At 45.8% G+C, this 27971-nt stretch overlaps 4 protein-coding genes across 5 annotated transcripts in view; 2 read left to right on the forward strand and 2 right to left on the reverse strand.

Moving 5' to 3' along the window:
• Positions 1-27971, reverse strand: part of LOC144697491 (uncharacterized) — a 1380819-nt gene that overhangs the window by 508615 nt on the left and 844233 nt on the right. The window contains exon 1 of one of the 2 annotated variants that reach the window (XM_078569492.1): positions 24569-24782. The exons of the other annotated variant lie outside the window; for it this stretch is intronic. The gene's annotated coding sequence lies outside the window, so the exon portion shown is untranslated. Of the gene's footprint in view, positions 1-24568; positions 24783-27971 lie in introns of those variants that run through there. 2 annotated transcript variants of the gene reach the window in all.
• LOC144697517 (uncharacterized) overlaps positions 1-27971 on the forward strand; it is a 213017-nt gene that overhangs the window by 124483 nt on the left and 60563 nt on the right. The gene's annotated exons all lie outside the window — the stretch shown is intronic.
• LOC144697972 (uncharacterized) overlaps positions 2750-27971 on the forward strand; it is a 95931-nt gene continuing 70709 nt past the window's right edge. The window contains exons 1-3 of the mRNA XM_078569924.1: positions 2750-2891; positions 7029-8340; positions 13263-14078. Of these exons, the coding sequence (XP_078426050.1) occupies positions 7136-8340; positions 13263-14078 (2021 nt within the window). The 5' untranslated portion in view covers positions 2750-2891; positions 7029-7135. The remainder of the gene's footprint in view (positions 2892-7028; positions 8341-13262; positions 14079-27971) is intronic.
• Positions 18668-22460, reverse strand: LOC144697467 (uncharacterized). Its single transcript, XM_078569442.1, has one exon. It carries the CDS (start codon positions 22320-22322, stop codon positions 20892-20894), a length of 1431 nt encoding a protein of 476 aa, XP_078425568.1. The 5' UTR covers positions 22323-22460; the 3' UTR covers positions 18668-20891.

Consider the following 27971-nt stretch of genomic DNA (forward strand, 5'->3'; position numbering starts at 1 on the left):
TGTGTATATGTACACCAAAGCCCCTCTGATCATCAGTACTTTCCAGAGTTCTGCCATTCATAGTGCAATCCCTTGCCTTGTTAGCCCTCTCCAAATGCATTACCTCACACTTTTCCAGGTAGAATTCCATTTGCCACTGCTCTGCCTACCTGACCAGTCCGTTGACATCCTCCTGCAGTTTATGGCTATCCTCCCCTCACTATTTAGCACCCTACCAATTTTCGTGTCATCCACGAACTTCTTGATCATACCCCCTACATTTAAGTCCAAATCATTTATGTACACCAGAAACAGCAAGGGCCCCAGCACCGAACCCTGCAGAACCCCACTGGAAACAGACTTCCAGTCTCAGAAGCATCCCTCTACCATCACCCTCTGCTTCCTGCCTCTCAGCCAATTTTGGATCCAACATGCCACTTTGCCTTGGATCCCAGGGGCTCTTACTTTCTTGACTAATCTGCCATGAGGGACCTTATCGAAAGTCCTGCTAACGTCCATGTAGACCACATCAAATGCATTACCCTCGTCAACACTCCTGATTACCTCCTCAAAAAGTTTGATCAAATTTGTCAAACACGACCTTCCCTTAACAAATCCATGCTGGCTATCCCTGATTAATCTGTGTCTCTCCAAGTGCAGATATATTCTTTCCCTCAGAATTCTTTCTAGTAACTTCCCCACCACCAAGGTTAGACTGACTGGCCTGTATTTTCCTGGTTTATCCCTTTGTCCCCTTTTGAATAATGGGACAACGTTAGCAGTCTTCCAGTCCTCTGGCACCTCACCTGTTGCCAGAGAGGATTTGAAAATTACTGCCAGAGCCCCTGATATCTCTTCCCTTGCCTCCCTCTACAACATGGGACACATCTCATCCAGGCCTGCAGATTTATCCGCTTTTAAGGCCGCTAAACCCGCTAGTACCTCCTCTCTCTCTATGTTAATGTCCTCTAATATTTCACAGTCCTCCACCCTGATGTATATACCTGTGTCGCCCTTTCCCATTGTGAAGACTGATACAAAGTATTCATTGAGGACTGTACCCACATCTTCCGGGTTCACATACAGATTACCTCTATGGTCCCTAATTGGCCCTACTCTTTCCCTAGTTATTCTCATGTTCTTTATATATTTTTTAAAAAACTTTGGGATTTCCTTTATTACACCCACCAATGCTTTCTCATGCACTTTATTAGCTTTCCTAACTTCCTTTTTAAGGTCCCCCCTGCACTTTTTATACTCCTCGAGGGACTCTGCCATAATGAACCCTCAGTATCTGCCATAAGCTTCTCTTTTTTCTTAATCCTAACCTTAATGTCCCTTGACATCCAGGGTTCTCCAGACTAGGTCCCCCCCCCACCCAACACCCCCCATCCCCCCCACCCCAATACCCCAACAACACCCCATTCCCCCCAACAACCCCCCCCACCAACAACCCCCCCACCAACAACCCCCCCCATCAACAACCCCCCCCTCCCAACAATCCCCCCCCCCCTCCCCAACAATCCCCCCCTCCCCAACAATCCCCCCACTCCCCAACAATCCCCCCCCTCCCCAACAATCCCCCCCTCCCCAACACCCCCTGAGTTATAAAACAAAAATAGAATTACCTGGAAAAACTCAGCAGGTCTGGCAGCATCGGTGGAGAAGAAAAGAGTCAACGTTTCGAGTCCACATGACCCTTCAACCCCCTGAGTTATGGTCACTATCCGCAAAATGCTCCTCTACTGATATGCCTTCCACCTGCCCGGGCTCATTTCCGAATATTAGGTCCAGAACTGCCCCCCTCCCTTGTTGGGCTTCCTGCGTACTGGCTAAAAAAGTTCTCCTGGATGCAACTTAAGAATTTTTCTCCTTCCTTACCTTGCACACTAAAATTATCCCAGTTAATATTTGGGTAGTTTAAATCCCCTACTATTGCTGCCTTATTATTCTTACACTTCTCTGAAATTTGATTACATGTTTGATCCTCTATCTCTCCATGACTGTTTGGGGGCCGGTAGTACACACCAAACAGCATGTTTGTCCCTTTTGTATTTTTTACTTCTACCCAAGTGGCCTCACTTGATGATCCTTCCAAGATATCATCCTTCCTCACTGCTATAATTGATTCCTTGATCAATATTGCAACCCCCTCCTCTTCTATCCCTGTCTCTATCTCGTCTGAATGCCCTATAACCATGCCAATTCTGCCCTTCTTTTAGCCAAGTCTCGGACATAGCTATGATATCATACTTCCACATGCCTATCTGTGCCCTCAGCTCGTCTGTCTTACTCCTCAGGCTCCTTGCATTAAAATATGTTCCGTTTAGCCTTGCTGAACTCACTTCTTTCTTATCTAGCCTATGTTTCCTTTGCCTTCCAGACTCACGTATTAGCGTCTTAACTTCTCATTCTACCTCAGCTTCTCTCCCCTCTGAACTACTTTTCAGGATCTCATACCCCTGCCGATTTAGTTGAAATCTGCTGTTAATTAAACCCAGTCAGAACTATGGCAGAGAACCTGTGCACTTTATTTGTCATACGAATTGTCTTGATGATGTTACATATTGGCCCTTGGGCTCCATTCGTCATCATATCACAAACAATCATTTCCCATTCAGAAAAATGACCTTTCAATTGAACAGGGTTCAGAATGTACCCCATACTCACAGCAGGAGCTCGCTGCGCATGCGCATTGCGGCCATCTTCATGAGCATGCGTAGTGCTGGACCGTGTGAGCTTGGAGCATGCGCAGTGCTGGTCTGTGACTGAAGCTGCTTAGAGCGGGTGGGCGAATGTCGAGCGGAGCAAACTAACAGAGTTAGTGGGTGTGTGAGGAGGAATGGAGCCAGCAGAATTGGCAGGGAGGCTTCATAAAAACAACGTGCAGACCGCAGACCCCAAATAACAAGGTACCGCTCTTGTGTTTGCAGAGAACGGGCCGAAAGCTCTGGATTTCTCCCTTCGCCAGGCCCGGGGTAACGGCAGCCATCTTTATAGGGGCAATGTGCATCAGGGCGCATGCGCGTCCATAATGGTCCAGGTAGCAGGAGGAGAGAATATTGTGACTTTCTATGCTGGACTGACAGGGATGGATTTTGGAAACTCCTTTTACAGGCGGTTTGAAGGGGAGGATTTACAGATGGGAAAGTCAAGGCAAACATCACATTAAGATCCGACAGAGTCACTCGATTGACCAGAATCTGGATCCTCCTTTTCTAATGCTCTGTATGGACCGTTTCCCAAATCAATCGGTGTCAGTCCAGGATAGAAACAGGATATTATCGGCCTCTGAGTATTAGCATTAAGTTCCAGGTCATTACCATTCATGGTTTAAAAAGGTGCTTTCTCACATCCCCTTTGTATCTCTTGCCCAAAATCTTAAATCCATGCCCTGTACTACTTTTACAATCAGCGAATGGAAACAGCTTTTCTTTATCTGCCTTATCGAAACCAGTCATAAACTTGTACACCTCAATCAAATTTGCCCTCAATCTCCTTCGCTCCAAGGAGAACAACCCCAGTTTCACTAACCTAACTTTACAACTAAATTCCCTCATCCCTCCAACCATTCTGGTAAATCTCCCCTGTACCCCCTCAAGGACCCTCACATCCTTCATAATGTGTGGTGATCCCTGGTTTGCACAGACCCAAATGTTCTGTGTTTGTGCCTCTGACATCATCACACATCGACAATTACATGTTGACATCACCCCGCTCCCCGGGTATTTCCTCAACTGGGAGATTTTTCTCTGACTCCAGTGCTTCTGATATCTTTCCAGCTGCAGGCTCCAGCAGGAGATTTTAACTTGGAAAAGAGTGAAATTCTTTCAGAGGTGAGTATTTTTAACTATCTACAATTTGGAGCTTTTAGTGCTGCGCTCTGTTATCTGTGTGAGGTCCTATGGCCCTGCTGCTGGTGTGGCTCCTTTACTGTGGATCTGAATCCATATCTATCCATTGCACTGTTTCACCTCTGCCCTCCCTGATCATCTCTCTGCCATTGTTTAAGCTCCTCTGTCTCTAACCCTGGGTGTATTTTAACCATATTTAGTATTTTACTGTTACTTCTGCCAACTTATTCCAAATGGGGTTGCCACCGCTGTCCATTTCCTGATCATGTGCTGCTGGCTTACCAGCTTTATCTTCCCACAGTATCTTTCATAGTCATACAAACATACAAATTAGGAGCAGAAGTCGGCCACTTGGTTCCTTGAGCCTGCTCCGCCATTCAATAAGATCTGATTGTAACCTCAACCCCACATTCCTTCCCACCCCCGTTAACCTATCACCCCCTTGTTAATCAAGAATCTTTCTAGCTCTGCCTTAAAAATATTCAAAGACTTTGCTTCCACTGCCTTGTGAGGAAGAGAGTACCAAAGACTCACTAGCCTCTGTGAGGAAAAACGTTCTCCTCATCTCTGTCTTAAATGAGCAACCTCTTATTTTTAAACAGTGACCCCGAGTTCCACATTCTTCCACAAGAGGAAACATCCTCTCCACATCCACCCTGTCAAGACCCCTCAAGATCTTAATAGTTTCAATTAAGTCACCTCTTACTCTCTAAATTCCAGTGGATACAAGCCTAACCTGTCCAACCTTTCCTCATAAGACAACCCACCCGTTCCTGGTATTAGTCTAGTAAACCTTCTCTGAACTGCTAATGTATTTACATACTTCTTTAAATAAGACCAGTACTGTACACAGTACTCCAGATGTGGTCTCACCAATGCCTGTACAACTGAAGCATAACCGCCCTACTTTTGTAATCAATTCCCCTCGCAATAAATTATAACATTCTATTAGCTTTCCTAATTACTTGTTGTACCTGCATACTAACCTTTTGTGATACATGCACTAGGACACCCAGATCCCTCTGTGCCTCAGAGCTCTGCAATCTCTCACCATTTGGATAAAAAGGAGATAGCTGAAAAGATAGTGGAGGCGTTAGTGGTGATCTTTCAGGAATCACTGGAGTCAAGGAGGGTCCCAGAGGACTGGAAAATCGCTAATGTAACCCCCCTGTTTAAGAAGGGAGTGAGGCAAAAGACAGGAAATTACAGGCCAATTAGCCTGACCTCGGTCGTTGGTAAGATTTTAGAGTCCATTATTAAGGATGAGATTTCAGAATACTTGGAAGTGCATTGTAAAATAGGGCAAAGTCAGCATGGTTTCATCAAGGGGAGGTCATGCCTGACAAATCTGTTAGAATTCTTTGAGGAGGTAACGAGTAGGTTAGACAAATGAGAGCCAATGGATGTTATCTACTTGGACTTCAAGAAGGCCTTTGACAAGGTGCCGCACAGGAGGCTGCTCAGTAATATAAGAGCCCATGGTGTTAGAGGCAAGGTACTAGCATGGATAGAAGATTGGCTGTCTGGCAGGAGGCAGAGAGTGGGGATAAGGGGGGTCCTTCTCAGGATGGCAGCCGGTGACTAGTGGAGTTCCACAGGGGTCAGTGTTGGGACCACAACTTTTCACTTTATACATTAATGATCTAGATGAAGGAACTGAGGGCATCCTGGCTAAGTTTGCAGATGATACAAAGATAGGTGGAGGGACAGGTAGTATTGAGGAGGTGGGGAGGCTGCAGAAGGATTTGGACAGGTTAGGAGAATGGGCAAAGAAGTGGCAGATGGAATACAACGTGGGCAAGTGTGAGGTCATGCACTTTGGTAGGAAGAATAGAGGCATAGACTATTTTCTAAATGGGGAGAGAATTCAGAAATCTGGAGTGCAAAGGGAATCCTAGTCCAGGATTCTCTTAAGGTTAACTTGCAGGTTGAGTCAGTAGTTAGGAAGGCAAATGCAATGTTGGCATTTATTTCTAGAGGACTAGAATATAAAAGCAGGGATGTGCTGCTGAGGCTCTGGTCAGACCACATTTAGAATATTGTGAGCAATTTTGGGCCCCGTATCTCAGGAAGGATGTTCTGGCCCTGGAGAGGGTCCAGAGGAGGTTCACGAGAATGATCCCAGGAATGAAAGGCTTAACATATGAGGAACGTTTGAGGACTCTGGGTCTATACTCGATGGAGTTTAGAAGGGTGAGGGGGGATCTGATTGAAACTTACAGAATACTGAAAGAATAGAGTGGACGTGGGGAAGATGTTTCCATTAGTAGGAGAGACTAGGACCCGAGGGCACAGCCTCTGAGTAAAGGGAAGACCTTTTAGAACAGAGATGAGGAGAAACTTCCTTAGCCAGAGAGTGGTGAATCTATGGAATTCATTGCCACAGAAGGCTGTGGAGGCCAGGTCATTGAGTGTATTTAAGACCGAGATAGATAGGTTCTTGATTGGTAAGGGGATCAAAGGTTACGGGGAGAAGACGGGAGAATGGAGTTGAGAAACTTATCAGCCATGATTGAATGGTGGAGCAGACTCGATGGGCCGAATGGCCTAATTTCTGCTCCTATGTCTTATGGTCTTAAAAGCTTCTTTTTTATTCTTCCTGACAAAATAATGATTTCACATTTGCCCACATTGTACTTCATTTGCCAAATCTTTCCCCACTCACTTAACCTATCTGTGTCACTTTGTAGCCTCCTTACGTCCTCTTCATAATTTGCTTTCCTATCTATCGTCGTGTCATGGAATTTGTGTTAGGAATTGCTTTTCTTGCGCTATAGACCACTTCTCTTCCAGTTCTGATCTTATATTGACCATCAAATTCTGCCCCATTTTTATTCCCTGCAATTCGTTCTACAGTCCCTGAAATGTTCACTCTGTTTCTAGAGCCACAGGTACTTGCTGAGCTCTTTCTTTGCCTACTTCCCATGCCTCTCTCTTGCTCTCTGCCTCTCTCTGTCTCCTCCCATAGAGGCCAAAGTTTTGTGTGGACACACACCGGTTGGCTGGCTGCCTTCCTCGAAGGACATTAGTGAATCAGATGAGTTTTTACAACAATTCAGCAGCTTTCATGGTCACTTTTTTCTAGTGCTGGTCCCACAAATTACCAGATTCATTCAGATCAATTTCACAACCCACCTTTGTGGTTTTTGTGGGTCTCTCTCACTCCCTTTTATCTGTTTTAAATCAATTTCACAGAGTATTAGAAGTGGAGGATTTGCAGTCGGGAAACAAACCAAACATCACATCAGGATCTGACGGGGTCGCCCAATTTATCGTAACCTGAGTGTCATTGGATTTTGAACATGGAAGGAAAAAGCACCGTTCACAGTGGAGAGAAACCATGTTCTGTGTGTGGACGAGGTTTCAGCCAATCATCTGGCCTGTCAAAACATAAATGCAGTCAAAACGGGAAGAAGCCATGGAAATGTGGGGACTGTGGGAAAGGATTCAATTACCCATCGGAGCTGGAAATTCATCGACGCAGTCACACTGGTGAGAGACCGTTCACCTGTTCCGAGTGTGGGAAGGGATATACTGATTCTTTCAACCTGATGACACACCAGCGAGTTCACACCGGGGAGAGACCTTTCACCTGCTCCCAGTGTGGGAAGGGATTCATTAATTCATCCAACCTGATGATACACCAAAGAGTTCACACTGACGAGAGACCGTTCAGGTGCTCTTACTGTGGCACAGGCTTCAAGCAATCATCTAATCTCACGGTTCACCAGCGAGTTCACACTGGGGAGAGGCCGTTCACCTGCTCTGAGTGTGGGAAGGGATTCACTCAGTCATCCAACCTGCTGACACACCAGCGGGTTCACACTGATGAGAGGCCTTTTAAATGCCCAAAATGCGGAAAGTGTTATAAAAGTTCCAGGGAGCTGATGTCTCATCAGCGTGTTCACAATGATGAGAGACCTTTTAAATGCCCAGATTGTGGAAAGTGTTATAAAAGCTCTAAGGAACTGATGTCCCATCAACGTATTCACACTGACGAGAGACCATTCAGGTGCTTTCACTGTGGGACTGGGTTCAGGCGATCATCTCAGCTCACTGTACACCAGCGAATTCACACTGGGGAGAGGCCGTTCACCTGCTCCGAGTGTGGGAAGAGATTCACTCACTCATCCCACCTGCTGACACACCAACGGGTTCACACTGACAAGAGACCTTTTACATGTACAGAGTGCGGGAAGTGCTTTAAAAGTTCCCAGGAACTGATGTCCCATCAACGTGTTCACACGGATGAGAGACGGTTCAGGTGCATTCACTGCGGGGCTGGGTTCAGGTGGTCATCCCATCTCACTGTACACCAGCGCATTCACACTGGGGAGAGGCCATTCACCTGCTCTGAGTGTGGGACGGGATTCACCAGCTCATCAGACCTGCTGAGACACCAACGAGTTCACACTGGGGAGAGACCATTCATCTGCAGTGAGTGTGGGAAGGGATTCATTAATTCATTCAACTTGAAGACACACCAAAGAGTTCACACTGACAAAAAGCCCTTTTGAATGCCAGAGCGCAGGAAATGCTTTCAAAGTTCCAGGGAGCTAATGCCTCTAATGTGTTCACATTGACGAGAGACCATTCAGGCACTCTCGCTGTGTGACTGGGTTCACACAATCATCTCAACTCACATTACACCAGCGAATTCACTCCGGGGAGAGACCATTCACCTGCTCCAAGTGTGGGAAGAGATTCACTCACTCATCCCACCCTGCTGACACACCAGCGAGTTCATGAGTAATGAGTGATTGTATTTTGCTGTTAATCACACCCAGGACTGAGCCATGTTCATTGGGGTCTGTTACTGCTGATGTTAATAAACTCCAGACCAGTTATAGGGGTTAATATTCTGGACAAAAATCAGTTGGATCTGATTTGTGTTAAACATACGTTGTCTTGAGTCTTTTTAATATCACTAACACAAATTTTGAACGTAGGAACGTGTTCTGGTATTTTGGAGCAGCAAGTCAGGGAAATATTGGGCTACAGAGTCACAACAACATTCTATTCTTTCTCCATGTGACCTGTCTCAGAATTCTCTTCATCAACCAGACTGTCAATATGAGGGGAATTAACGCCTTCAATAATTCCAAGAGAAAGTAGAGGCTGTAATTATCCAGAGAAATTGTTCTGAAATTTTACAACCTCCCAGAGTGGCAATAGACAGCTCATTGTTATAATTGTGTTGTTGCCTCTGTCGCAGATGTTGTTCAATATAGATTTAATGTTCAGAGAAAGGGGTGGGATTGGATGGTCAAAACTGCTCACTGTCACTGGTGGGTGATTTTTACTTGAGTTTGCTGAAAATTGTGGTCCTCACAGGCACCAAAACCTTATCCCTAGTATTGGTCACTTTAGTTGGTGTTGTCCACCCAATTGTTCAGGAAGTATCCTCGTGTGTCTCTCTGAGTGTGGGGATGTGTGTACGTGTGTGTGTGTGTGTGTGACAAACAGAGAATGTGTGTGTAGGTCTCTGTTTGGATGTCTGTGTGTGAATGTGGAGAGAGGATGTCTGTGTGTGTCTACATGCATGTGGGTATGGAGCAGTTGTCTGTGTGTGTGTGGTTGTCTATGCGTGCTGCTTCTCATCAGCTGTAACACAAACCTTCCTCTCCAAGTAGACAACATAGCTTCTGAGAATCCCATCGAGTGATGTGATTAGGGCAATTAGGGATGGGCAATAAATGCTGGCCTAGCCAGTGAAGCCCACATCCCTGAATGAATAATAAAAAAAGAATGGTACAGTTCGGAGATTCTTCATCCAGGGTGAAACCACAGACTGGCCGTGTGCTGTGTAAAACCTGACATCTACACAACCAGACCTGCTTCTTTTGGAACAACATGAAGTGTCTGCTGCTTTCCAGATCCATTCCTTGCCCCTCACTATTATTCTCAGAAAATTCACAACTTCCTTGTGTACATCATCCTCCAACACGCCTATGGTTTCCACTTTAAATATTTCCATCGGTTTTCTTCACAGACAGCAATGGGATTGTTGCTATCACAGGAACAGTTCTAAAATACTGTCCCTCTGATCTTCAGGCTTCCTGGAGTAATACACTGATCCAGTTCTTCCCACCTAACACAAATCCATAACCCAATCTGAGTTCCAGATTTTAATGTGATTGTCTAAAATAGAAAACATGTATCATTTAACCCATTTAAACCTGAGTCAGCACATCCCCTCCACACATACTACAAGAGGTTGTCTTTGAGATTAGTTGTTCCTTTGTAGTCTGTGTTGTTCTGAATGATGACAATATTAACCTTCCCCCTAACCTGTCCTAACCCTGCTGCCCGTTCATTTATTGAAACCGGGGACTCTTGTTCTAATGGTGACTTTCCCTGTCTGCCTAGTCATTCCTTGAAGTCAGCCCTTGAATTGTTTGTACAGTGTTTCATCATGTTCTCACATTTCAGTAACAAATGTTGAAATGTTTGCTCCACACCCACAGGGTTTCATCTGTTTAAAGCCATAAACAGAAAGGTCCAGTTTTCTCCTGGATTTGAGGGAAATCAGCTTTCAGGATGATGCAAAGTTTCAGCCAATGAGGGAGATCCGGGCTCAGCCCCGCCCCTCATTCACTCCGATTGGTTGGAAGGCCTAGTCGCTCCTGTTCGGTCCTCCTGTCGTGCCCCCTCTTCCTATTGGTCCGGAGCTGCCGTCAATCATCCGGGAGCATGCGCAGTGCGGGTGATGGACAGACGCTTGGTTGTTGGATTTCAGGCGGTGAGAACGCGGCGAACCGGAGGCAGCGTTGGGGCAGTGGGCGGGCAGGAAGGCTTCAGAAACACACCCGGTGTAGGCCACAGCCCGCGAACAAGAAACTCCCGGGCGGTTCCTCTCCGGTGCCGCGATTGTCCGGAGCCGCTGTTTCCCCGGGACCGGTTTAATGGCCGCCATCTTGTTTCAGCGGGGAGCAGGGCGCATGTGCGGCCATAATGGTGACGTAATGGAATGGGCGGAGCTTGGGCTGGATGACGAAGGCGGAAGAGAATGAGAGCAGGAAGCCAGGAGTGCGCACGTGACTGGGGAATGCCTGACAATGTGCATTGAGAAGGTGAGGCTGAGCTGCCAGCGGTTCAAGAAGGTAGCTCAACACCACCTTCTCAAGGGCAATTAGGGATGGGTAATAAATGTACTGGGCTTGACTCCTCAGTCTTTCACTGTCCCCTTCCCACCTCTTTTGCCTTGCACTGGCCTCACCCCTATCTCCTGCAGTCTCTGTCTTTCTCTTCCCCCTTTTCTCTCTCTCTCCTCCTCTCAAATCAAGGTAAGCCCCTTCCTCTCTCCTCTGTTAGTTAGACAGGCCCAGGTAACAACCTCTATCTTTGGAGGGGTAACTTGCTGCCGGGCACATGCGCGGCTATCCTAAGAAGATACATTGAGAAATGCCAGCAGGAGTAGGCCATTTGGCCCATTTAGCCTGCACCCTCTTTCCATAAGGCGTTGGCTGAATGGATTGTGGCCTCAATTCTATTTTCGTGCACTTCTGACTCCCAGGTAGATCAAGAATCTGTCTAACTTGGCCTTGAATATATCCACTGACCCCAACTTCCACTGGTCTCAGGGGAAGAGAATACCAAAGGGAAGAAATTGCTCCTCATCTCCATTTTAAATGGAAGACCCCTTACTTTGAAATAATAACCCCTAGATCTAGATTCCCCCATGAGAGCCACTCAGTATCTACCCTATCAGGAACCCTCAGAATCTTATATGTTTCAGTGAGATAACCTCTCATTTTTCTAAACTCCAATGAGTATAGGCCCAACCTGCTCAACCTTTCCTTAAATGCCAAACCCCAGTGGAGTTTGTAGCAGGGACTGAAGACAATGGCTTCAATCTTCCCAATGTTTAAATGGAGGAAATTTCTGCTCATCCGGTACTGGATGTCAGACAGGTCAGGACGGTGTGTGACTTGGAGGGGAACTTGGTGTTCACATTCTCCTGTTACCCCGGTCCTTCTAGGGCGTGGAGGTTGAGGATTTTTAAGGTTTTTTTCAAAGTTCTGGTTTAGGTCCATAGAAACTTTCTTCTCACTCCCTGTCTCTCTGACCCCCCCTTTGCTTTCTGTTTCTCCAACTTCTAAGACATAGGAGCAGAAATTAGGCCATTCGGCCCATCGAGTCTGCTCCGCCATTCAATCATGGCTGATAAGTTTCTCAACCCCATTCTCCCGCCTTTTCTCCATAACCTTTGATCCCCTTACCAATCAAGAACCTATCTATCTCGGTCTTAAATACAGTCAACCTGGCCTCCACAACCTTCTGCGGCAATGAATTCCATAGATTCCCCACTCTCTGGCTAAAGAAGTTTCTCCTCATCTCTGTTCTAAAAGGTCTCCCCTTTACTCTGAGGCTGTGCCCTCGGGTCCTAGTCTCTCCTACTAATGGAAACATCTTTCCCACATCCACTCTATCCAGGCCTTTCAGTATTCTGTAAGTTTCAATCAGATCCCCCCTCATCCTTCTAAACTCCATCGAGTATAGACCCAGAGTCCTCATACGTCCTCATATGTTAAGCCTTTCATTCCTGGGATCATTCTCGTGAACCTCCTCTGGACCCTCTGCAGGGCCAGCACATCATTTTCTTCTTCCCTTCTCTCGCATTCCCCTTCTCTCTCAGCCTCACGAACTTCCCCTTCTATCTCTCTCTCTCGCACTCCCCTTCTCTCTTGGCCTCTCGCTCTCCCCTTCTCTCTCAGCCTCTCCCATTCCTTCTCTCTCTCAGCCTCTCGCACTCCCCTTCTCTCTCTCTCTCTCGCACTCGCCTTCTCTCTTGGCCTCTCGCTCTCCCCTTCTCTCTCTCTCTCGTACTCCCCTTCTCTCTCTCGGCCTCTCCCATTCCCCTTCTCTCTCTCGGCCACTCCCACTCCCCTTCTCTCTTGTTCTCTCTCGGTCACATAGATTTCTCCAGCCCAGCAGGTTGTGTTTGCTCCATTATTGAATATATTTCAGGCTTTTTGTCCATCGGCAAGTCAAGGGACATGGGGAGCGGGTGAGGAAGTGGAGTTGAAGCCCAAGATCAGCGACGATCGTATTGAATGGTGTAGCAGGCTCAATGGGTCGTTAGGTCTTCTCTTGTTTCTATTTTTTATGTTCTTATAGAGGCCAGAGTCTTGTGTAGCCCAGACCGGGTGGCAGGTTCCCTTCCCTGAAGGACATTAGTGAACCAGTTGGGTTTTTATAACAATACAGCAGTTTTCATGGTCACTTTTTCCTCGTGCCGGCCTCACAAATTCCCAGATTCATTCAGCTCAATTTCACAACCAGCCTTTCTGTTTTTGTGGGTCTCTCTCACCTCCTTCATTTTGTTTTAAATCAATTTCACAGGGTATTAGAAGGGGAGGATTTGCAGTCGAGAAACATAAACTAAACCTCACATCAGGATCTGATGGCGTCGCCCAGTTTATCGTAACCTGAATATCATCGGATTTTGAACATGGAAGGAAAAAGCACCGTTCACAGTGGGGAGAAACCGTACACGTGTTGTGTGTGTGGACGAGGCTTCAGCCGATCATTTGACCTGTCAAAACATGAATGCAGTCACAACAGGGAGAAACCGTGGAAATGCAGTCATTGTGGGAAGGGATTCAGATCCCCGTCTAACTTGGAAACTCATTGCCGCAGTCACACTGGGGAGAGGCCGTTCACCTGCTCTGAGTGTGGAAAGGGATTCATAAATTCATCCCACCTGCTGAGACACCAGCGAATTCACACTCAGGAAAGACCATTCACCTGCTCTGAGTGTGGGAAAGGATTTACTCAGTCATCCCACCTGCAGACACACCAGCGAGTTCACACTGGGGAGAGGCCGTTCACCTGCTGTGTGTGTGGGAAGGGATTCACTGATGCATCTAATCTGCAGACACATCAGCGAGTTCACACTGGGGAGAGGCCGTTCACCTGCTCCGAGTGTGGGAAGGGATTCACTGATGCATCCAATCTGCAAACACACCAGCGAGTTCACACTGATAAGAGACCTTTTAAATGCCCGGACTGTGGGAAGTGCTATAAAAGTTCCGGGGAACTGATGATCCATCAACGTGTTCACACTGATGAGAGACCGTTCAGGTGCTCTCACTGTGGAACTGGGTTCAGGCAATCATCTAGACTCACTCTACACCAGCGAATTCACACTGGAGAGAGGCCGTTCACCTGCTCCGTGTGTGGGAAAGGATTCACTCAGTCATCCAACCTGCTGACACACCAGCGAGTTCACACTGGGGAGAGGCCGTTTATCTGCTCAATTTGTGGGAACGCATTCTCTACCTCACGCTATCTGCTGAGACACCTGCAAGTTCACAAGTAACTACAGTAATTGGTTTTTGCAGTTAATCACATCAAGGACTGAACCATGTTCATTGAGGTCTGTTTCTGTTGATGTTTATAAGCTCCAGACCAGCAAAATGTGTTAATATTCTGGATAAAGTCAAATAAATCAGCTTTGTGTTAAACAAACCGGGTGTTGAATATTTTTAATTTCTCCAACACAAGTTAGCTCCTTTTGAAGGGCTCTCCCTCTCCCCTGTCTCCTCCATCCTCACCTCCAACAAGTGTGAGGAGCTCATGGAGCTTCTTTGTCACTGAGATTGAGACAATCCGATCAGCTGCCTCTGCTGCTTCCCTCCCTTCCACTAGCCCACCGAGACAAATTGTCTTCAAAGTTCCTCCTTATCTAAGCCCTGAACCCACATCTTTCTTTTGTTTCTCGCCTCATGTCCTCTCAGTGCTCATCTTGCCCATGAGACCCGCCTTGTGCTCCATCGACCCTATTGCCACTAAACTGCATGATCACCCAACTTCCCCACGTTGACTGATAATGTTAACAGTTCTCTCTCTTCAGGTACTATCCCTCTCTTCAAATCATCACCCTTTCCTCAAAAACAAATACTTGACTCTACCGTCCTTGCAAGCTATTGCCCCACCTGCAACCCACAATTAATCTCCAAACTCCTTGAACATGTTGTCACCTCCTAAATCCTTGCCCAGCTTTCCCAGAACTCCCTGTCTGAATCCCTCCAATCAGGTTTCTCCCCTGCCACTGTACTGAAACAACTCTGATCAAAGCCACCTTTGACATCCTAAGTGATTGTGACAAAGGTAAACAATCCCTTCTCGACCTTTCTGCAGCCTTTGACAAGGTTGACCACACCATTCTGCTCCAACACCATCCAGCTGTTTGGGGCTACTCTCTCCTGGTTCCAGTCTTCTTTATCTAATCATAGCCAGAGAATCACTTGTAATGTCTTCCCTTCCCACTCCCTGTTACCTCTGGTGTCCCCAAAGGCCTTGGCCTGCTCTTATTTCTCATCAACATTTTCCCCACAACATAATCTGAAAACACAGTGTCTGTTATCACATGTACACTGACAATGCCCAGCTCTACCTCACCATCACCTCTCTCGACTTCTCCACTTTTGTTAAATTATCAGACTGTTTGTCTGACAAACTCGTTGCTCCCAATGTGGTCTCCTCTACATTGGAGAGACCAAACGTAAACTGCGCGACCGCTTTGCAGAACACCTGCGGTCTGTCCGCAAGAAAGACCTAAACCTCCCTGTCGCTTGCCATTTTAACACTCCACCCTGCTCTCTTGCCCACATGTCTGTCCTTGGCTTGCTGCATTGTTCCAGTGAAGCCCAACGCAAACTGGAGGAACAGCACCTCATCTTCCGACGAGGCACTTTACAGCCTTCCGGACTGAATATTGAATTCAACAACGTTAGATCTTGAACTCCCTCGTCCATCCCCACCCCCTTTCCGTTTCTTCCCCCTCCCTTTTGTTTTTTCCAATAATTTATATAGATTTTTCTTTTCCCACCTATTTCCATTATTTTTAAATCTATACCTGTAATGCCCTGTCAGTCTTTCTACCCCACCTCCACTAGAGCTGTACCTTGAGTGTCCTGCCATCCATTCTTAATTAGCACATTCTCTTAGATAATATCACCACCTTCAACACCTCTTTGTTCCTTTATCTGTGACATCTTTTGATTATCTGCTCCTATCACTGCTTGCTTGTCCCTACAACCACAACTTCTCTCCCCCCACCTTAAATCAGCTTATATTTCACCCCTCTCCTATTTTTACTTAGTTCTGTTGAAGGGTCATGAGGACTCGAAACGTCAACTCTTTTCTTCTCCGCCGATGCTGCCTGACCTGCTGAGTTTTTCCAGGTAATTCTGTTTTTGTTTGTCTGACATCCAGTTTTGGATGTGTAGAAATTTCCTCCAATTAAATATTGGGAAGACTGAAGCCATTATTTTCATTCCATAGCTACCAACTCCATTCCTCTCTTTGGCAACTGTTTGAATCTAACCCAGACTTTGTGCACACTTGATGTCAGGTTTGACCCCCGAGATGCGATTCTGACTCAGGCGTGTGTGTCTCCTGGTGATTTTCCAGTCACACCGATGATTTAAATATTTCCCCACAGACAGAACCGACTAACATTTTTCCTTCCATAATCAGAAGCTGATCATATATGAATTAAGGATTCTGTCAGATGTTGTTGAGATGTTTGGTTTGAGTTTCTCATCTGAAAATCCTCTCCCTCTAATCCCCTGCAAACAGAGTTTACAAAACCCATCACTGTCAGGACGGGATAGAAATTCAGAACAGACTATTCTAGTTTCTATGGAATATTCTTTCTCCTCTCATTCTCCCAAATCTATAAATCCCAGTCCCACACACTCCCCCTCTCTGCTCGTTATTCCAGATTCAGTGCCTGGTCTCCTACTAATTCTTTTCTCCTCTCCAGATTCTCTCTCTTCCTGTCCTTAAAGTGGTGACTCAGGCTGACCCTGAGTTACATTAAATAGACACATGCACTCAGTGAGTGATCAGATCTCACTGAACTATGACAAAAGCTGTGTCTATCTGCGTTACATTTATACAGCCTCATTCACTCAGCAAGTGATCAGTCCTGACTGAACTACAACAACAAATGCAACAACTTATATTTATATCAGATGACCAAAAGCTTGGTCAAAGAGGTCAGTTATAAGGAGTGTCTGAAAAGAGTAAAGTGAAGTAGAAAGGTGGAGAGGTTTAGAGAAGAAATTCCAGAGCTTAGGGTCCAGGCAACTGAAAGCCCAGTCACTAATGGTGGAGCGATTAAAGTCGGGGACAAAGGACATCTGGTAATGGTGAGCCCCATAGCCCAAGCTCAAGGCTCAAATCTGAACTTTGGGACATAATTTGACCATCCCTGGTCTCAGAGAAAAACAATTTCCCTATAAACACCTTGTAAGATCTTTGTTTATTAATACCATAAAAAGTTAGGACCAGTTGAGTTCTCCAGTGTACTCGATGGGGATTGACTTTAACAGAGTTAAAATCTTATGGATTTCACTGTCAGAACAAGAATATGTTTTAGTCAAGGTTTTTAAAAAGTATACAATAATGCTGAAAAACTGAACAGAACAAACCTGGGGACATACACAGCAGGTCAATGATCATTAGAAAGTGATAAATGAATGGTCACTGTTTCAGGTGGGACTCCTTCAGAACGAACACTTCCCACCACCAGCACCAATCCCCCTCCCCCATCCCCCTCCCTGTGAACTGAACATTCCTTCACCCACTCACCCACCCATTGCACATCCACCCAATGGCTCTCAGCCTGGATTGACATTCAGCATGAACCCAGTGAGAGGGCGAGCTGGCCCACGGGATGTCAGAATGGACAAGAGCTGGAAGTTGTTCCAATCAATACATTTCATGTATTGTTAAAAACAGGAAAGTTAATATTTTGTTTTGACATGTGCACACTCTTGGTGAATTACAATTTCTCGCTCAGTCCTTTCCTTTGGCTTCGACATGGTGCATCCTGGATGGGTTCAGCAGAGGTAGTGACAGGCTGCTCGGGAGATGGGGGCAGAGTGTGGGGAGATGGGGGCAGAGTGTGGGGAGATGGGGACAGAGTGTGGGGAGATGGGGGCAGAGTGTGGGGAGATGGGGGCAGAGTGTCAGGAGATGGGGCAGCGTGTCGAAGATGGGAGTAGCATGTCGGAAGATGGGGCAGCGAGTCGGGAGGTGGGACGTGTATACTGTACACAGTCATCTTCATAATTAACAATTTCTGATGTTCATGGGCTGCCTCACTTTCTTTCCCATTAATTCCATTTGCTGATCTATCAGTAATGGACTTGTCGCCATCTCGAACAAAACTGTTTTCACCACTAAGGCTCCACTGGTATTTAATCGTCTTCATGACATCATCGCACTGGGACTGGATGACATCATAAGAGTCCATTGTTTCTTAATGACCCACATCAATAACAAGAGGAAATATTAATAAACCTGAGCACATTATCTAGGCTGACACTCCAGGGTGACGTTGAGGGACTGCTGCACTGTCAGAGACAGCATCCTTCACATGGAACTTGTGGAGGCTCTGGTCACAATCTTCCAATCCTCCTTATATAATAGTGGTGTCAAAGCACTGACAGATTGTAAATGTTACACCCCTGTTCAAAAACACAGCAATTACAGGACAATCATCTTCACATCAGTGGTGGGGAAAGGCTGGAGACAATAATCCGGGACAAAATCAATTGACACTTGGAAAAGTATGGATTATTATTTCCAGCATTTTTCTGTTTTTAATATCGATACATTCCCTGGATGCCAAGGTGAAAAGAGGCTCTCTGGGAGGTGTGGGGAGCTGGGACTTGTCCATGAGAGTAACCAAAGGTCTGAGAACTGAAAGAATCTAGAGTTAGAAAGGAGAAAAGATCCAAAAATGGAGCAGTTGGGAACAGGACATCAATTAGTCTCCTCTTATCCTGGAGAAATCAAGGAATCAAAAAACTGCGTGTTTGAAACAAAACTGATTTATTGAACAGACATCAAGATGTTAAACTCCAGCCCAGTTACAGGGATTATGGGCATCAGTAGAAATAAACCCCAACTGTCAGAATGAACATGGTTCAGTTCTGGATGTGCTTAATAGTGACAGTAACAGGAGAATCAATCACATTATTAAGGGGAGCAGGGTTGAAATAGAAGTTATTTCCATGGGTTAGGCAGTCTAGGAATAGGTGGTATAGTCTAAAAGTTAGAAGCAGAACATTTAGTCGTGTAATTACATAGGATACATGACACAGAAACAGGCCATTCGGCCCAGCCAGTCCATGCTGGGGTTTAAGCTTCCAAAGAGCCCTCTCCCAACTTTCCTCATCTCAACCTATCAGCATATCCATCTATTCCCTTCTCCCTCTTGTGCTTGTCTAGCTTCCCCTTAAACAATATTAGATGTGATTCCACGATTGAACAACACATACTAAACTATCTTGATTGTGCTTAAGAATTACATGAACAACCAATTTAAGATAAAAACAAAAAGCTAAAAGCTACTGCGGATGCTGGAAATCTAAAACAAAAACAGAATTACCTTTATATTTCACCTCTCTCCTAACTATACTTCAGTTCTGCCGAAGGGTCGTGAGGACTCGAAACGTCAACTGATTTCTTCTCCACTGATGCTGCCAGACCTGCTGAGTTTTTCCAGGTAATTCTGTTTTTGTAACCAATTTAAGATGATCAGTCTGGCTGACAGTGTGGCTCACTTATACGTGCTAGAAGCTACATATATTGACACACAGGGTCCAGGCCTTTGCAGAAAAAAACACATGACGCATTGTTCCTTTTTCAACTGAACAAAAGCAATACGATTCACTGCTACCACTCCCAGTGATAGCGAGTCCCACTTTCTCACCACTCTTTGGGTGGAGAAGTTTGTTTTGAATTCCCTATTGGATTTCTTGGTGACTATCTTATATTGATGGCCTCTAGTTACGCTCTTCCCCACAAGAGAAAACATTCTCTCTGCATCCACTCTATCAAAACCTTTCATCATTTTAAATACCTCGATTAGCCTCATCCTTATTTTCTCAAGACAAAAGAGACCAAGCCTGTTAACCCTTTCCTGATATGTTTACCTGCACATTTCTGGTAAGGTTTAGGTTCAGGAGTCACAGATACCCAAAAAAAGGGGGTTGAGCTCAGAAGTGATTTTAAAGTAGCTAATTGAGGAGCAACAGTTTAAATTTGATACGTAAGCTAAATAGACAGGAAAACGCACGACCCATGACAGGTGAAAATATTTTACCGGTCCCGGAGGGCAAACGGATGTTTGATGCAGAGTGAGTACTGGTCTCCGTAGCTGGTAGCGGCTGTCTCCTCTGAACGGTTAACTGGTGTGAGACAGCGTGGGGGTGTTGGGCTGAAGCCAGTATGGATCATTTCAAACTCTCTGTGCTCTCGAGAGCCTGTTTTAACCTTTACACAGACAGTGCATTTACACATGAGATCCAATTGCACCAGGGTTAGAAGTGTCTTGTTTCAGAGCCTGTGCTACAGACATGTCCTCAGCAGAGATAACAGGCCTTTCCTGTGTTTGTCAGCCAGCAAACTGCTATAGAAGCTTTCTTCATAACAAAGAGAGAGAGTGAGCTTTTTTTTTATATTACATGAATTTCTGAAGATTTTATAAGGTTATTAGACAGTGATTTCTTATCGTCTGTTATTGGACTGAACTTGTCTCCATTCGCGTGCTGAGGGGATTTCTGTACCACGCGGGAGGGGTAACTCTCGATTCTCCATCAATTCCCATTCCCCTTCTATCTGGTGGATAATGGAGGTGTCACTGTGAGTAATGTGCAAGTCAGTAAGAATTGTCAGCAAGGATTAATCAGCACTTTCTAATTGGAGATGTTAATCAGTGGAACCTCTCACACACTGAATTGTAGAGTTCGTACCAAAGATCAATTTAGGATTGAAGTACAAGTTCAGAATCTTGTTGTAAACTAATTTCTGATGAGAGTTCCTGAACTATGGGGAAAGATCAGAGACAGCGGTTCTTAAAGGGACACTGCAGCCCCGAGAACACAATCAGCTTTAGATCCAGAATATTAAAATCCAGCCCAGTTACAGGGATTGTGAACATCAGCAGAAACAAACCCCAACTGTCAGAATGAACATGGTTCAGTCCTGGATGTGATTAACAGCAGCAATTACAGCAGAATCCAACTCCTGCAGTCACTTGTGAATTCTCTGGTGTCTCAGCAGGTGGGATAACTGAGTGAATCCCTTCCCACACTCGGAGCAGGTGAATGGCCTCTCCCCAGTGTGAATTCGCTGGTGTGTCAGCAGGTGAGATAACTGAGTGAATTTCTTCCCGCAGTCAGAGCAGGTGAATGGCCTCTCCCCAGTGTGAATTCGTTGGTGTCTCAGTAGCTGAGATATCTGAGTGAATCTCTTTTTGCAGTTAGAGCAGGTGAACGGTCTCTCTCCAGTGTGAATTCGCTGGTGCTTCAGCAGGTCAGAAGACCCAGTGAATCCTTTCCCACATTCAGGGCAAGTGAATGGCCTCTCCCCAGTGTGAACCTGCTGGTGTCGCAACAATAAGGCTGACAGAATGAATCCTTTCCCACACTCAGAGCAGGTAAATGGCCTCTCCCCAGTGTGAACTCGCTGGTGTATTTTGAGCTGGGCTGAAGACCTGAATCTCTTTCCACAGGAAGTACAGCTGAACGGCCTCTCCTCAGTGTGAATTCGTTGGTGCTTCAGCAGGTCAGAGGACCCAGTGAATCCTTTCCCACACTCGGAGCAGGTGAACGGCCTCTCCCCAGTGTGAACTCGCTGGTGTCTCAGGAGGCAGGCTGCCTGAGTGAATCCCTTCCCACACTCGGAGCAGGTGAATGGTCTCTCTCTAGTGTGAACTTGCTGGTGCCTCAGCAGGGTGGATAACTGAGTAAATCCCTTTCCACATTCAGTGCAGGTGAATGGTCTCTGCCCATTGTGAACTCGCTGGTGTGTCAGTAGGTTGGATGACTGAGTGAATCCCTTCCCACACTGGGAGCAGGTGAATGGCCTCTCCCCAGTGTGAACCCGCTGGTGTACATTGAGGTTGAATGAAGACCTGAATTGCTTTCCACAGGAAGTACAGCTGAACGGCCTCTCCTCAGTGTGAATTCGCTGGTGCTTCAGCAGTGCAGAAGATCTAGTGAATCCTTTCCCACATTCAAGGCAGGTGAACGGCCTCTCGCCAGTGTGAACTCGCTGATGTCTCAACAGGTAGGCTGACTGAATGAATCCCTTCCCACACTCAGAGCAAGTAAATGGTCTCTCTCCTGTGTGAACTCGCTGGTGTACTTTGAGGTTGGATGAAGACCTGAATCTCTTTGCACAGGAAGTACAACTGAACGGCCTCTCCTCAGTGTGAATTCGCTGGTGCATCAGCAGGTCAGGGGACCCAGTGAATCCTTTCCCACATTCAGGGAAGGTGAACGGCTTCTCCCTAGTGTGAACTCGCTGGTGTCTCAGTAGGTAGGCTGACTGAATGAATCCCTTCCCACACTCGATGCAGGTGAACGGTCTCACCTTAGTGTGACTGCGTCGATGGATTTCCAGTTGGGATGGGTAATTGAATTCTTTCCCACAGTCCCCACATTTCCACGCTTTCTCCATGGTGCGTGTGTTCCTCTCTCTCTCCAGGTTTGATGATCAGTTGAAGCCTCAACCATAGAACACGTGTACAGTTTCTACCCGCTGTGAATGGTGCAATATTTTTTTTTCAGGCTGTGTAAGCTCTTTCCAGTCAGTTCACTGGAACACTCTCACTCAGGTGTGTCTGTGTCTCGGTGCTTTTCCAGTCACACTGATGTTTGAAATCTTTTCCCACACACAAAACAGACAAACAATTCTCCTAGATTCAAAGTCTGATGAATCGAGTGACTCTGTCAGATCTTGATGTGATGTTTGGTTTGAGTTTCCCGTCTGCAAATCTTCCCCATCTAATTCTCTGTAAAAGGAGTTTACAAGAGTCATCACTGTAAGAACAGGATAGAAATTCAGAGCAGACAATTCTAGTTGCAATGGAACATTTTTTCCTCTCTCGTTTCCCCAAAGCTGCAAATCCCCGTCCCACACACTCTCCCTCCTCCCTGTGCTGAAATCCAAACAGAGTTTTGCACAATTCTTTCTGTATCTTTTTAACAAATTTGTACAACTGGAGATAACAAGATGTTTGATCATTCTCTTCAGTCATTTCATGTGACACAACATGAATCTGAAACCCCCTGACCGACCATACAGAATAGCAGACGTTAACCTCGAGTCCAAAACTTACTGTGTGGAGATTTAATGGGTGATCGTGAAGGTGGTTTCTCCAAACCTCCCAGGGTTTCCCTTCTTTCTCTCCCTCTCTAACTGAGTTAAACCTGGGATCAGTCTCATGGCCCATTCTGGTTCCTGCTTCTCTTCCTGATAACTAATTAACCCCAATTAGACACTGAGAAGACTGAAGACACTGTTTTCAGTCCCTGCTCCAATCTCTATTTCCCAGATACCAACTCCATCCCTCTCCCTGGGAACAGTCTGAGATTAAACCAGTCTGTTCACAACCTTGATGTTACATTTGATCTTGAGAAAATCTTCTGACCTCATATTTTTGCCATCACTCCGATCGCCTGTTTCCGCCTCTGTAATATCAGCCAACCTCATCCTGTATCAGTGCATCTACTGCTGAAACCCTCATCCCTGCTATTGTTACGTCCAGACTTGAGACATTGCTGGCAATCCAAACGTCTGCTGTCATTCACTCACAGCGAGGCCTGTTTTCCTAACACCCCTCTGCTTCCTGACCTGCCTTGGCTCCCAGTCAAGCAACAACTTCAACAACTTGATTTGAACATTCTCATCCTTGTTTTAAAATCCTCCCATGGCCTCGCTCCCTACCTGCCCCATCTGTGTAATATACTCCAACCCCACAACCCTCCGAGATACCTGCCCTGCTCTTATTCTGGACATTTGTACATGCCCTGTTTTAATCGCTCCACCATAGTGACCGGGCCTTCAGTTCCCTTGTCCCCAAGCTTTGAAATTCTCTCCTGACACCTCTCTCTTTGTCTACCTCAGTTTCCTCCTTTAAGACACTTTTCGAAAACTTTTTATCTTGTACTGATCAGGACGGACGCAAGAATATCAAATTCAAAGATGATCAGTTGGACTCATAATGTGGCTCACTTACCCTTGCTAGAGGCTATATAGATTCATACACAGGGATCTGTCCTCTGCAGGCAGAAGGAATAAATCCAGGCATGGGGTTTTTGTTGAATTAAAGAAAGGCATGGGGGTTGATATCTCCCTGTTGCATTCTTCATGGGGAGGACCAATCACAGCTGACTTGCCAACCAATCAGCACCCTTTTCTCATGCTATATAAATTGTTGTTCCCTTTGAAATTTGGTATTCTTGCATCTGTCCTGAAAAGTGCAAGACAAAATGCTTCCACAGCATTCCTCCTTTTTCAGTAATACTCAAGTTCTGTACAACCAAGTGACTATTTAAGGCTCTCCTTCAAACTCTTTGCCCAACTTTTTGGTCACCTTCCCTCATATCTCCTTATGTGTCTGGGTGTTACACTTTGTTTTATAATTTTTCTGTGAAGTTCACTGGAATGATTTATGATGTTAATAGAAGTTGTTGTTGTTTCTGACAGTTACCCTGATCTCCTGTTTTACAACAACCCATTGATTTCACACCAAACTCTATCTCTGATTTATTGTCCCTCCTGCGAGTTATTCATCCGGGTTTGCAGCCTCTATAAAAATGCCAGCCACGCATACTCCCTGTTAGGCATTGCTACCTACAAAAATGGCGGCCGCACATGCGCTCTGGTGCTCTTTGCCCCCAATAAAGATGGCGGCCGTTAACTCGGGCCTATTTCCGGGAAAAAGGCCTCGGGTGTCGTCCTGCTTCGTGAAACGCGGGACCGATGACTCCTTATTCAGTGTTCGGGGCCGACGCCGTGAGTTCACGAAGCCGTCCAATCCACACTCCGGCCGTATGCATGTTCACAGGTTTATTTTCGCCTTTGAATCCACACTCGGTCTTTCCAAAACCTGCATTTTAAATCCGCTCGCTCGAGCTCGCTCACAGGCTACCTCCACGGACTGCGCATGCTCCAGATCACAATGATGGACGACAACTCCGGACCAATAGGAAGAGGGGGCGGGGCTGGATGACCGAGCGGATGCGGCCGGTCCTCCAGCCAATCGGAGTGAATGAGGGGCATGTCCGTCCTTGGCCTGCTACATTGTTCCAGGGAAGCTCAATGCTAACTGGAGGAACAGCACCTCATCTTCTGACTAGGCACTTTACAGCCTTCCAGACTGAATACAGAGTTCAACAACTTTAGATCATGAACTCTCTCCTCCATCCCCACCCTCTTTCCGATCCCCCTTTTTTCCACTAATTTATATAGATTTTTCTTTTCCCACCTATTTGCATTATTTTTAAATGTATTTCCATCCATTGTTTTATCTCTACCTTTTAGCCTATTTCAATCCCTCCCCCCCCCACCCCACCCCCACTAGGGCTATCTGTACCTTGCTCGTCCTGCTTTCTACCCTTAATGTCACCTATTATCACATTGCTTGGAATTATTTTTATTATTATTATCGTTATCACCACCTTCAACACCTCTTTGTCCTTTTGTCTATGACATCTTTTGGTTATCTCCACCTATCACTGGCCCTCTATCCAGCTCTACCTGTCCCACCCACCCCGCTTTAAACCAGCTTATATTTCACCTTTAAAAGGTAAAGTCGCACGGGATCAGAGGTGAGCTGGCAAGATGGATACAGAATTGGCTTGGTCACAGAAGACAGAGGGTAGCAGTGGAAGGGTGCTTTTCTGAATGGAGAGCTGTGACTAGTGGCGTTCCGCAGGGATCAGTGCTGGGACCTTTGCTGTTTGTAGTATACATAAATGATTTGGAGGAAAATGTAACTGGGCTAATTAGTAAGTTTGCAGATGACACTAAGGTTGGAGGAGTTGCAGATAGTGAAGAGGATTGTCAAAGGATACAATGGGATATAGATTGGTTAGAGACTTGGGCAGAGAAATGGCAGATAGAGTTTAATCCGGACAAATGCGAGGTAATGCATTTTGGAAGGGCTAATACAGGTAGGAATTATACAGTAAATGGCAGAATCCTTAAGTGCATTGACGGGCAGAGGGACCTGGGTGTACAGGTCCACAGGTCTCTGAAAGTGGCAACGCAGATGGATAAGGTAGTCAGGAAGGCATTTGGCATGCTTGCCTTCATTGGCAGGGGTATTGAGTATAAAAGCTGGGAAGTCATGCTGCATCTGTATAGAACCTTGGTTAGGCCACACTTGGAATATTGCGTGCAATTCTGGTCGCCACATTACCAGAAGGATATGGAGGCATTGGAGAGGGTGCAGAGGAGGTTTACCAGGATGCTGCCTGGTCTGGAGGTTATTAGCTATGAGGAGAGGTTGGAGAAACTCGGATTGTTCTCACTAGAGCGACGGAGATTGAGGGGCGACTTGATAGAAGTTTACAAAATTATGAGTGGCATGGACAGAGTAGATAGTCAGAAGCTTTTTCCCAAGGTGGAAGAGTCAATTACTAGGGGACATAGATTTAAGGTGAGAGGAGAAAACTATAGAGGAGATGTGCGGGGCAAATTTTTTACGCAGAGGGTAGTGAGTGTCTGGAATTTGCTGCCAGAGGAGGTGGTGGAAGCAGGTACGATAGTGGTGTTTAAGAGGCAGCTTGACAAATACATGAATAGGATGGGAATAGAGGGATACGGACCCCGGAAGTGCAAAATGTTTTAGTTGACGGGCAATATGATTGGCGCAGGCTTGAAGGGCCGAAGGGCCTGTTCCTGCTCATTAAATGAGAATTAGTTCAAAAAAGTTTAGAATGCAAAATAGCATTCTTTCATATACTACCTTTGTTCTTTGTTCTTCTTTGTTCTTTTCTATTTTTCCTTAGTTCTGCTGAAGAGTCATACGGACTCAAAACGTTAACTGTGTTCCTTTCCGCAGATGCTGTCAGACCTGCTGAGTTTTTCCAGGTATTTTTATTTTTGTTTTGAATAAGGGGCGGAACTGACTGGGACCGAAGCATGTGCAGTGCGGGCGCGAGACCAGGATGAAGGCGGTCAATTTGCTAGTGCAACCAGTGAGAAAGGGCCGAGTCCGAGAGGAAAATGGAGCTGGAGGGTGGATTGGGAGAGTTCACAAACATCCGGTATAGGAGTCCCAACCCGGATTAGAAACTCCTGAAGCCGAGTTTGCACCGAGTGTTTGGAATCTCCTTTTCCAGGGGGTTAGAAGGGGAGGATTTACACACAGCAAACTCAAACCAAGAGAAATGTTTGTCTCAATGTCGATCCTGTACTCACAGTGATGGAATTTTTAATTATCTCCTTTTTTACAGGATATTCAATGGGAAGGATTTACAGACGGAGAAACTCAAACCAAACATCACATCAAGATCTGACAGAGCCACTCAATTCATCAGGACCTGAATATCATTGAACTTTGACAGTGGAAGGATAAAGGTTTCCCTGTGGGAAAAGATTTCAGGTATCAGTGTGATTGGAAAAGCACCGAGATATTCAAAATCCTGGTTAGACCGCACCTGAACCACTGTAATTACAGCACAGAAAGAGGCCATTCAGTCCACTGGGTCTATGCTAACTTTCTGTAGAGCAATCCAGTCTGTCACATTCCCCTGATGTATCCCCAAAGCCCTGCAAGTTTTCTTACCTTAAATGCCGATCCAATCTCCTTTTGAAATCACTGATCATCTCTGCTTCCATCCCCCTCAAAGGCAGTGAGTTCTGGGTTATTAACACTCGCTGTGTAAAAAGCTCTTCCCTGCATTTGTCCTGTATCTATTGTCCATAACCTTAAATCTGTGTCCCTCAGTCCTTTGTACTATCACCTAATGGAAACAACTTTTTCTTTGTCCACCTTATCTAAACCTGTCACAATTTTGTCCACCTCTATCAAATCTCCCCTTAACTCTGTAACTCCAAGAAGAACAACTCCAGCTTCTCCAATCTCACCTTGTAACTGAATTCCCCTTTTCCTGGAACTATTCTAGTAAATCTCCTCTGCATCCTCTCAAGGACCCTCACGTCTTTGCTAAAGTGTGGAGACCGGAATTGGATGCAATACTCTTGTGGTGACCTAGCCAGAGCTTTATAAAGGGTCGGCATATTTTCCTGCTTTTATACAGATTGTATCTGTTTATGAAGCCCAAGATCCCATGTATTTTGCTAACTGCTCTCTCA

The sequence above is a fragment of the Cetorhinus maximus genome, chromosome 23, assembly GCF_964194155.1.
Source record: "Cetorhinus maximus chromosome 23, sCetMax3.hap1.1, whole genome shotgun sequence".
NCBI classification, from domain to species: domain Eukaryota; kingdom Metazoa; phylum Chordata; class Chondrichthyes; order Lamniformes; family Cetorhinidae; genus Cetorhinus; species Cetorhinus maximus.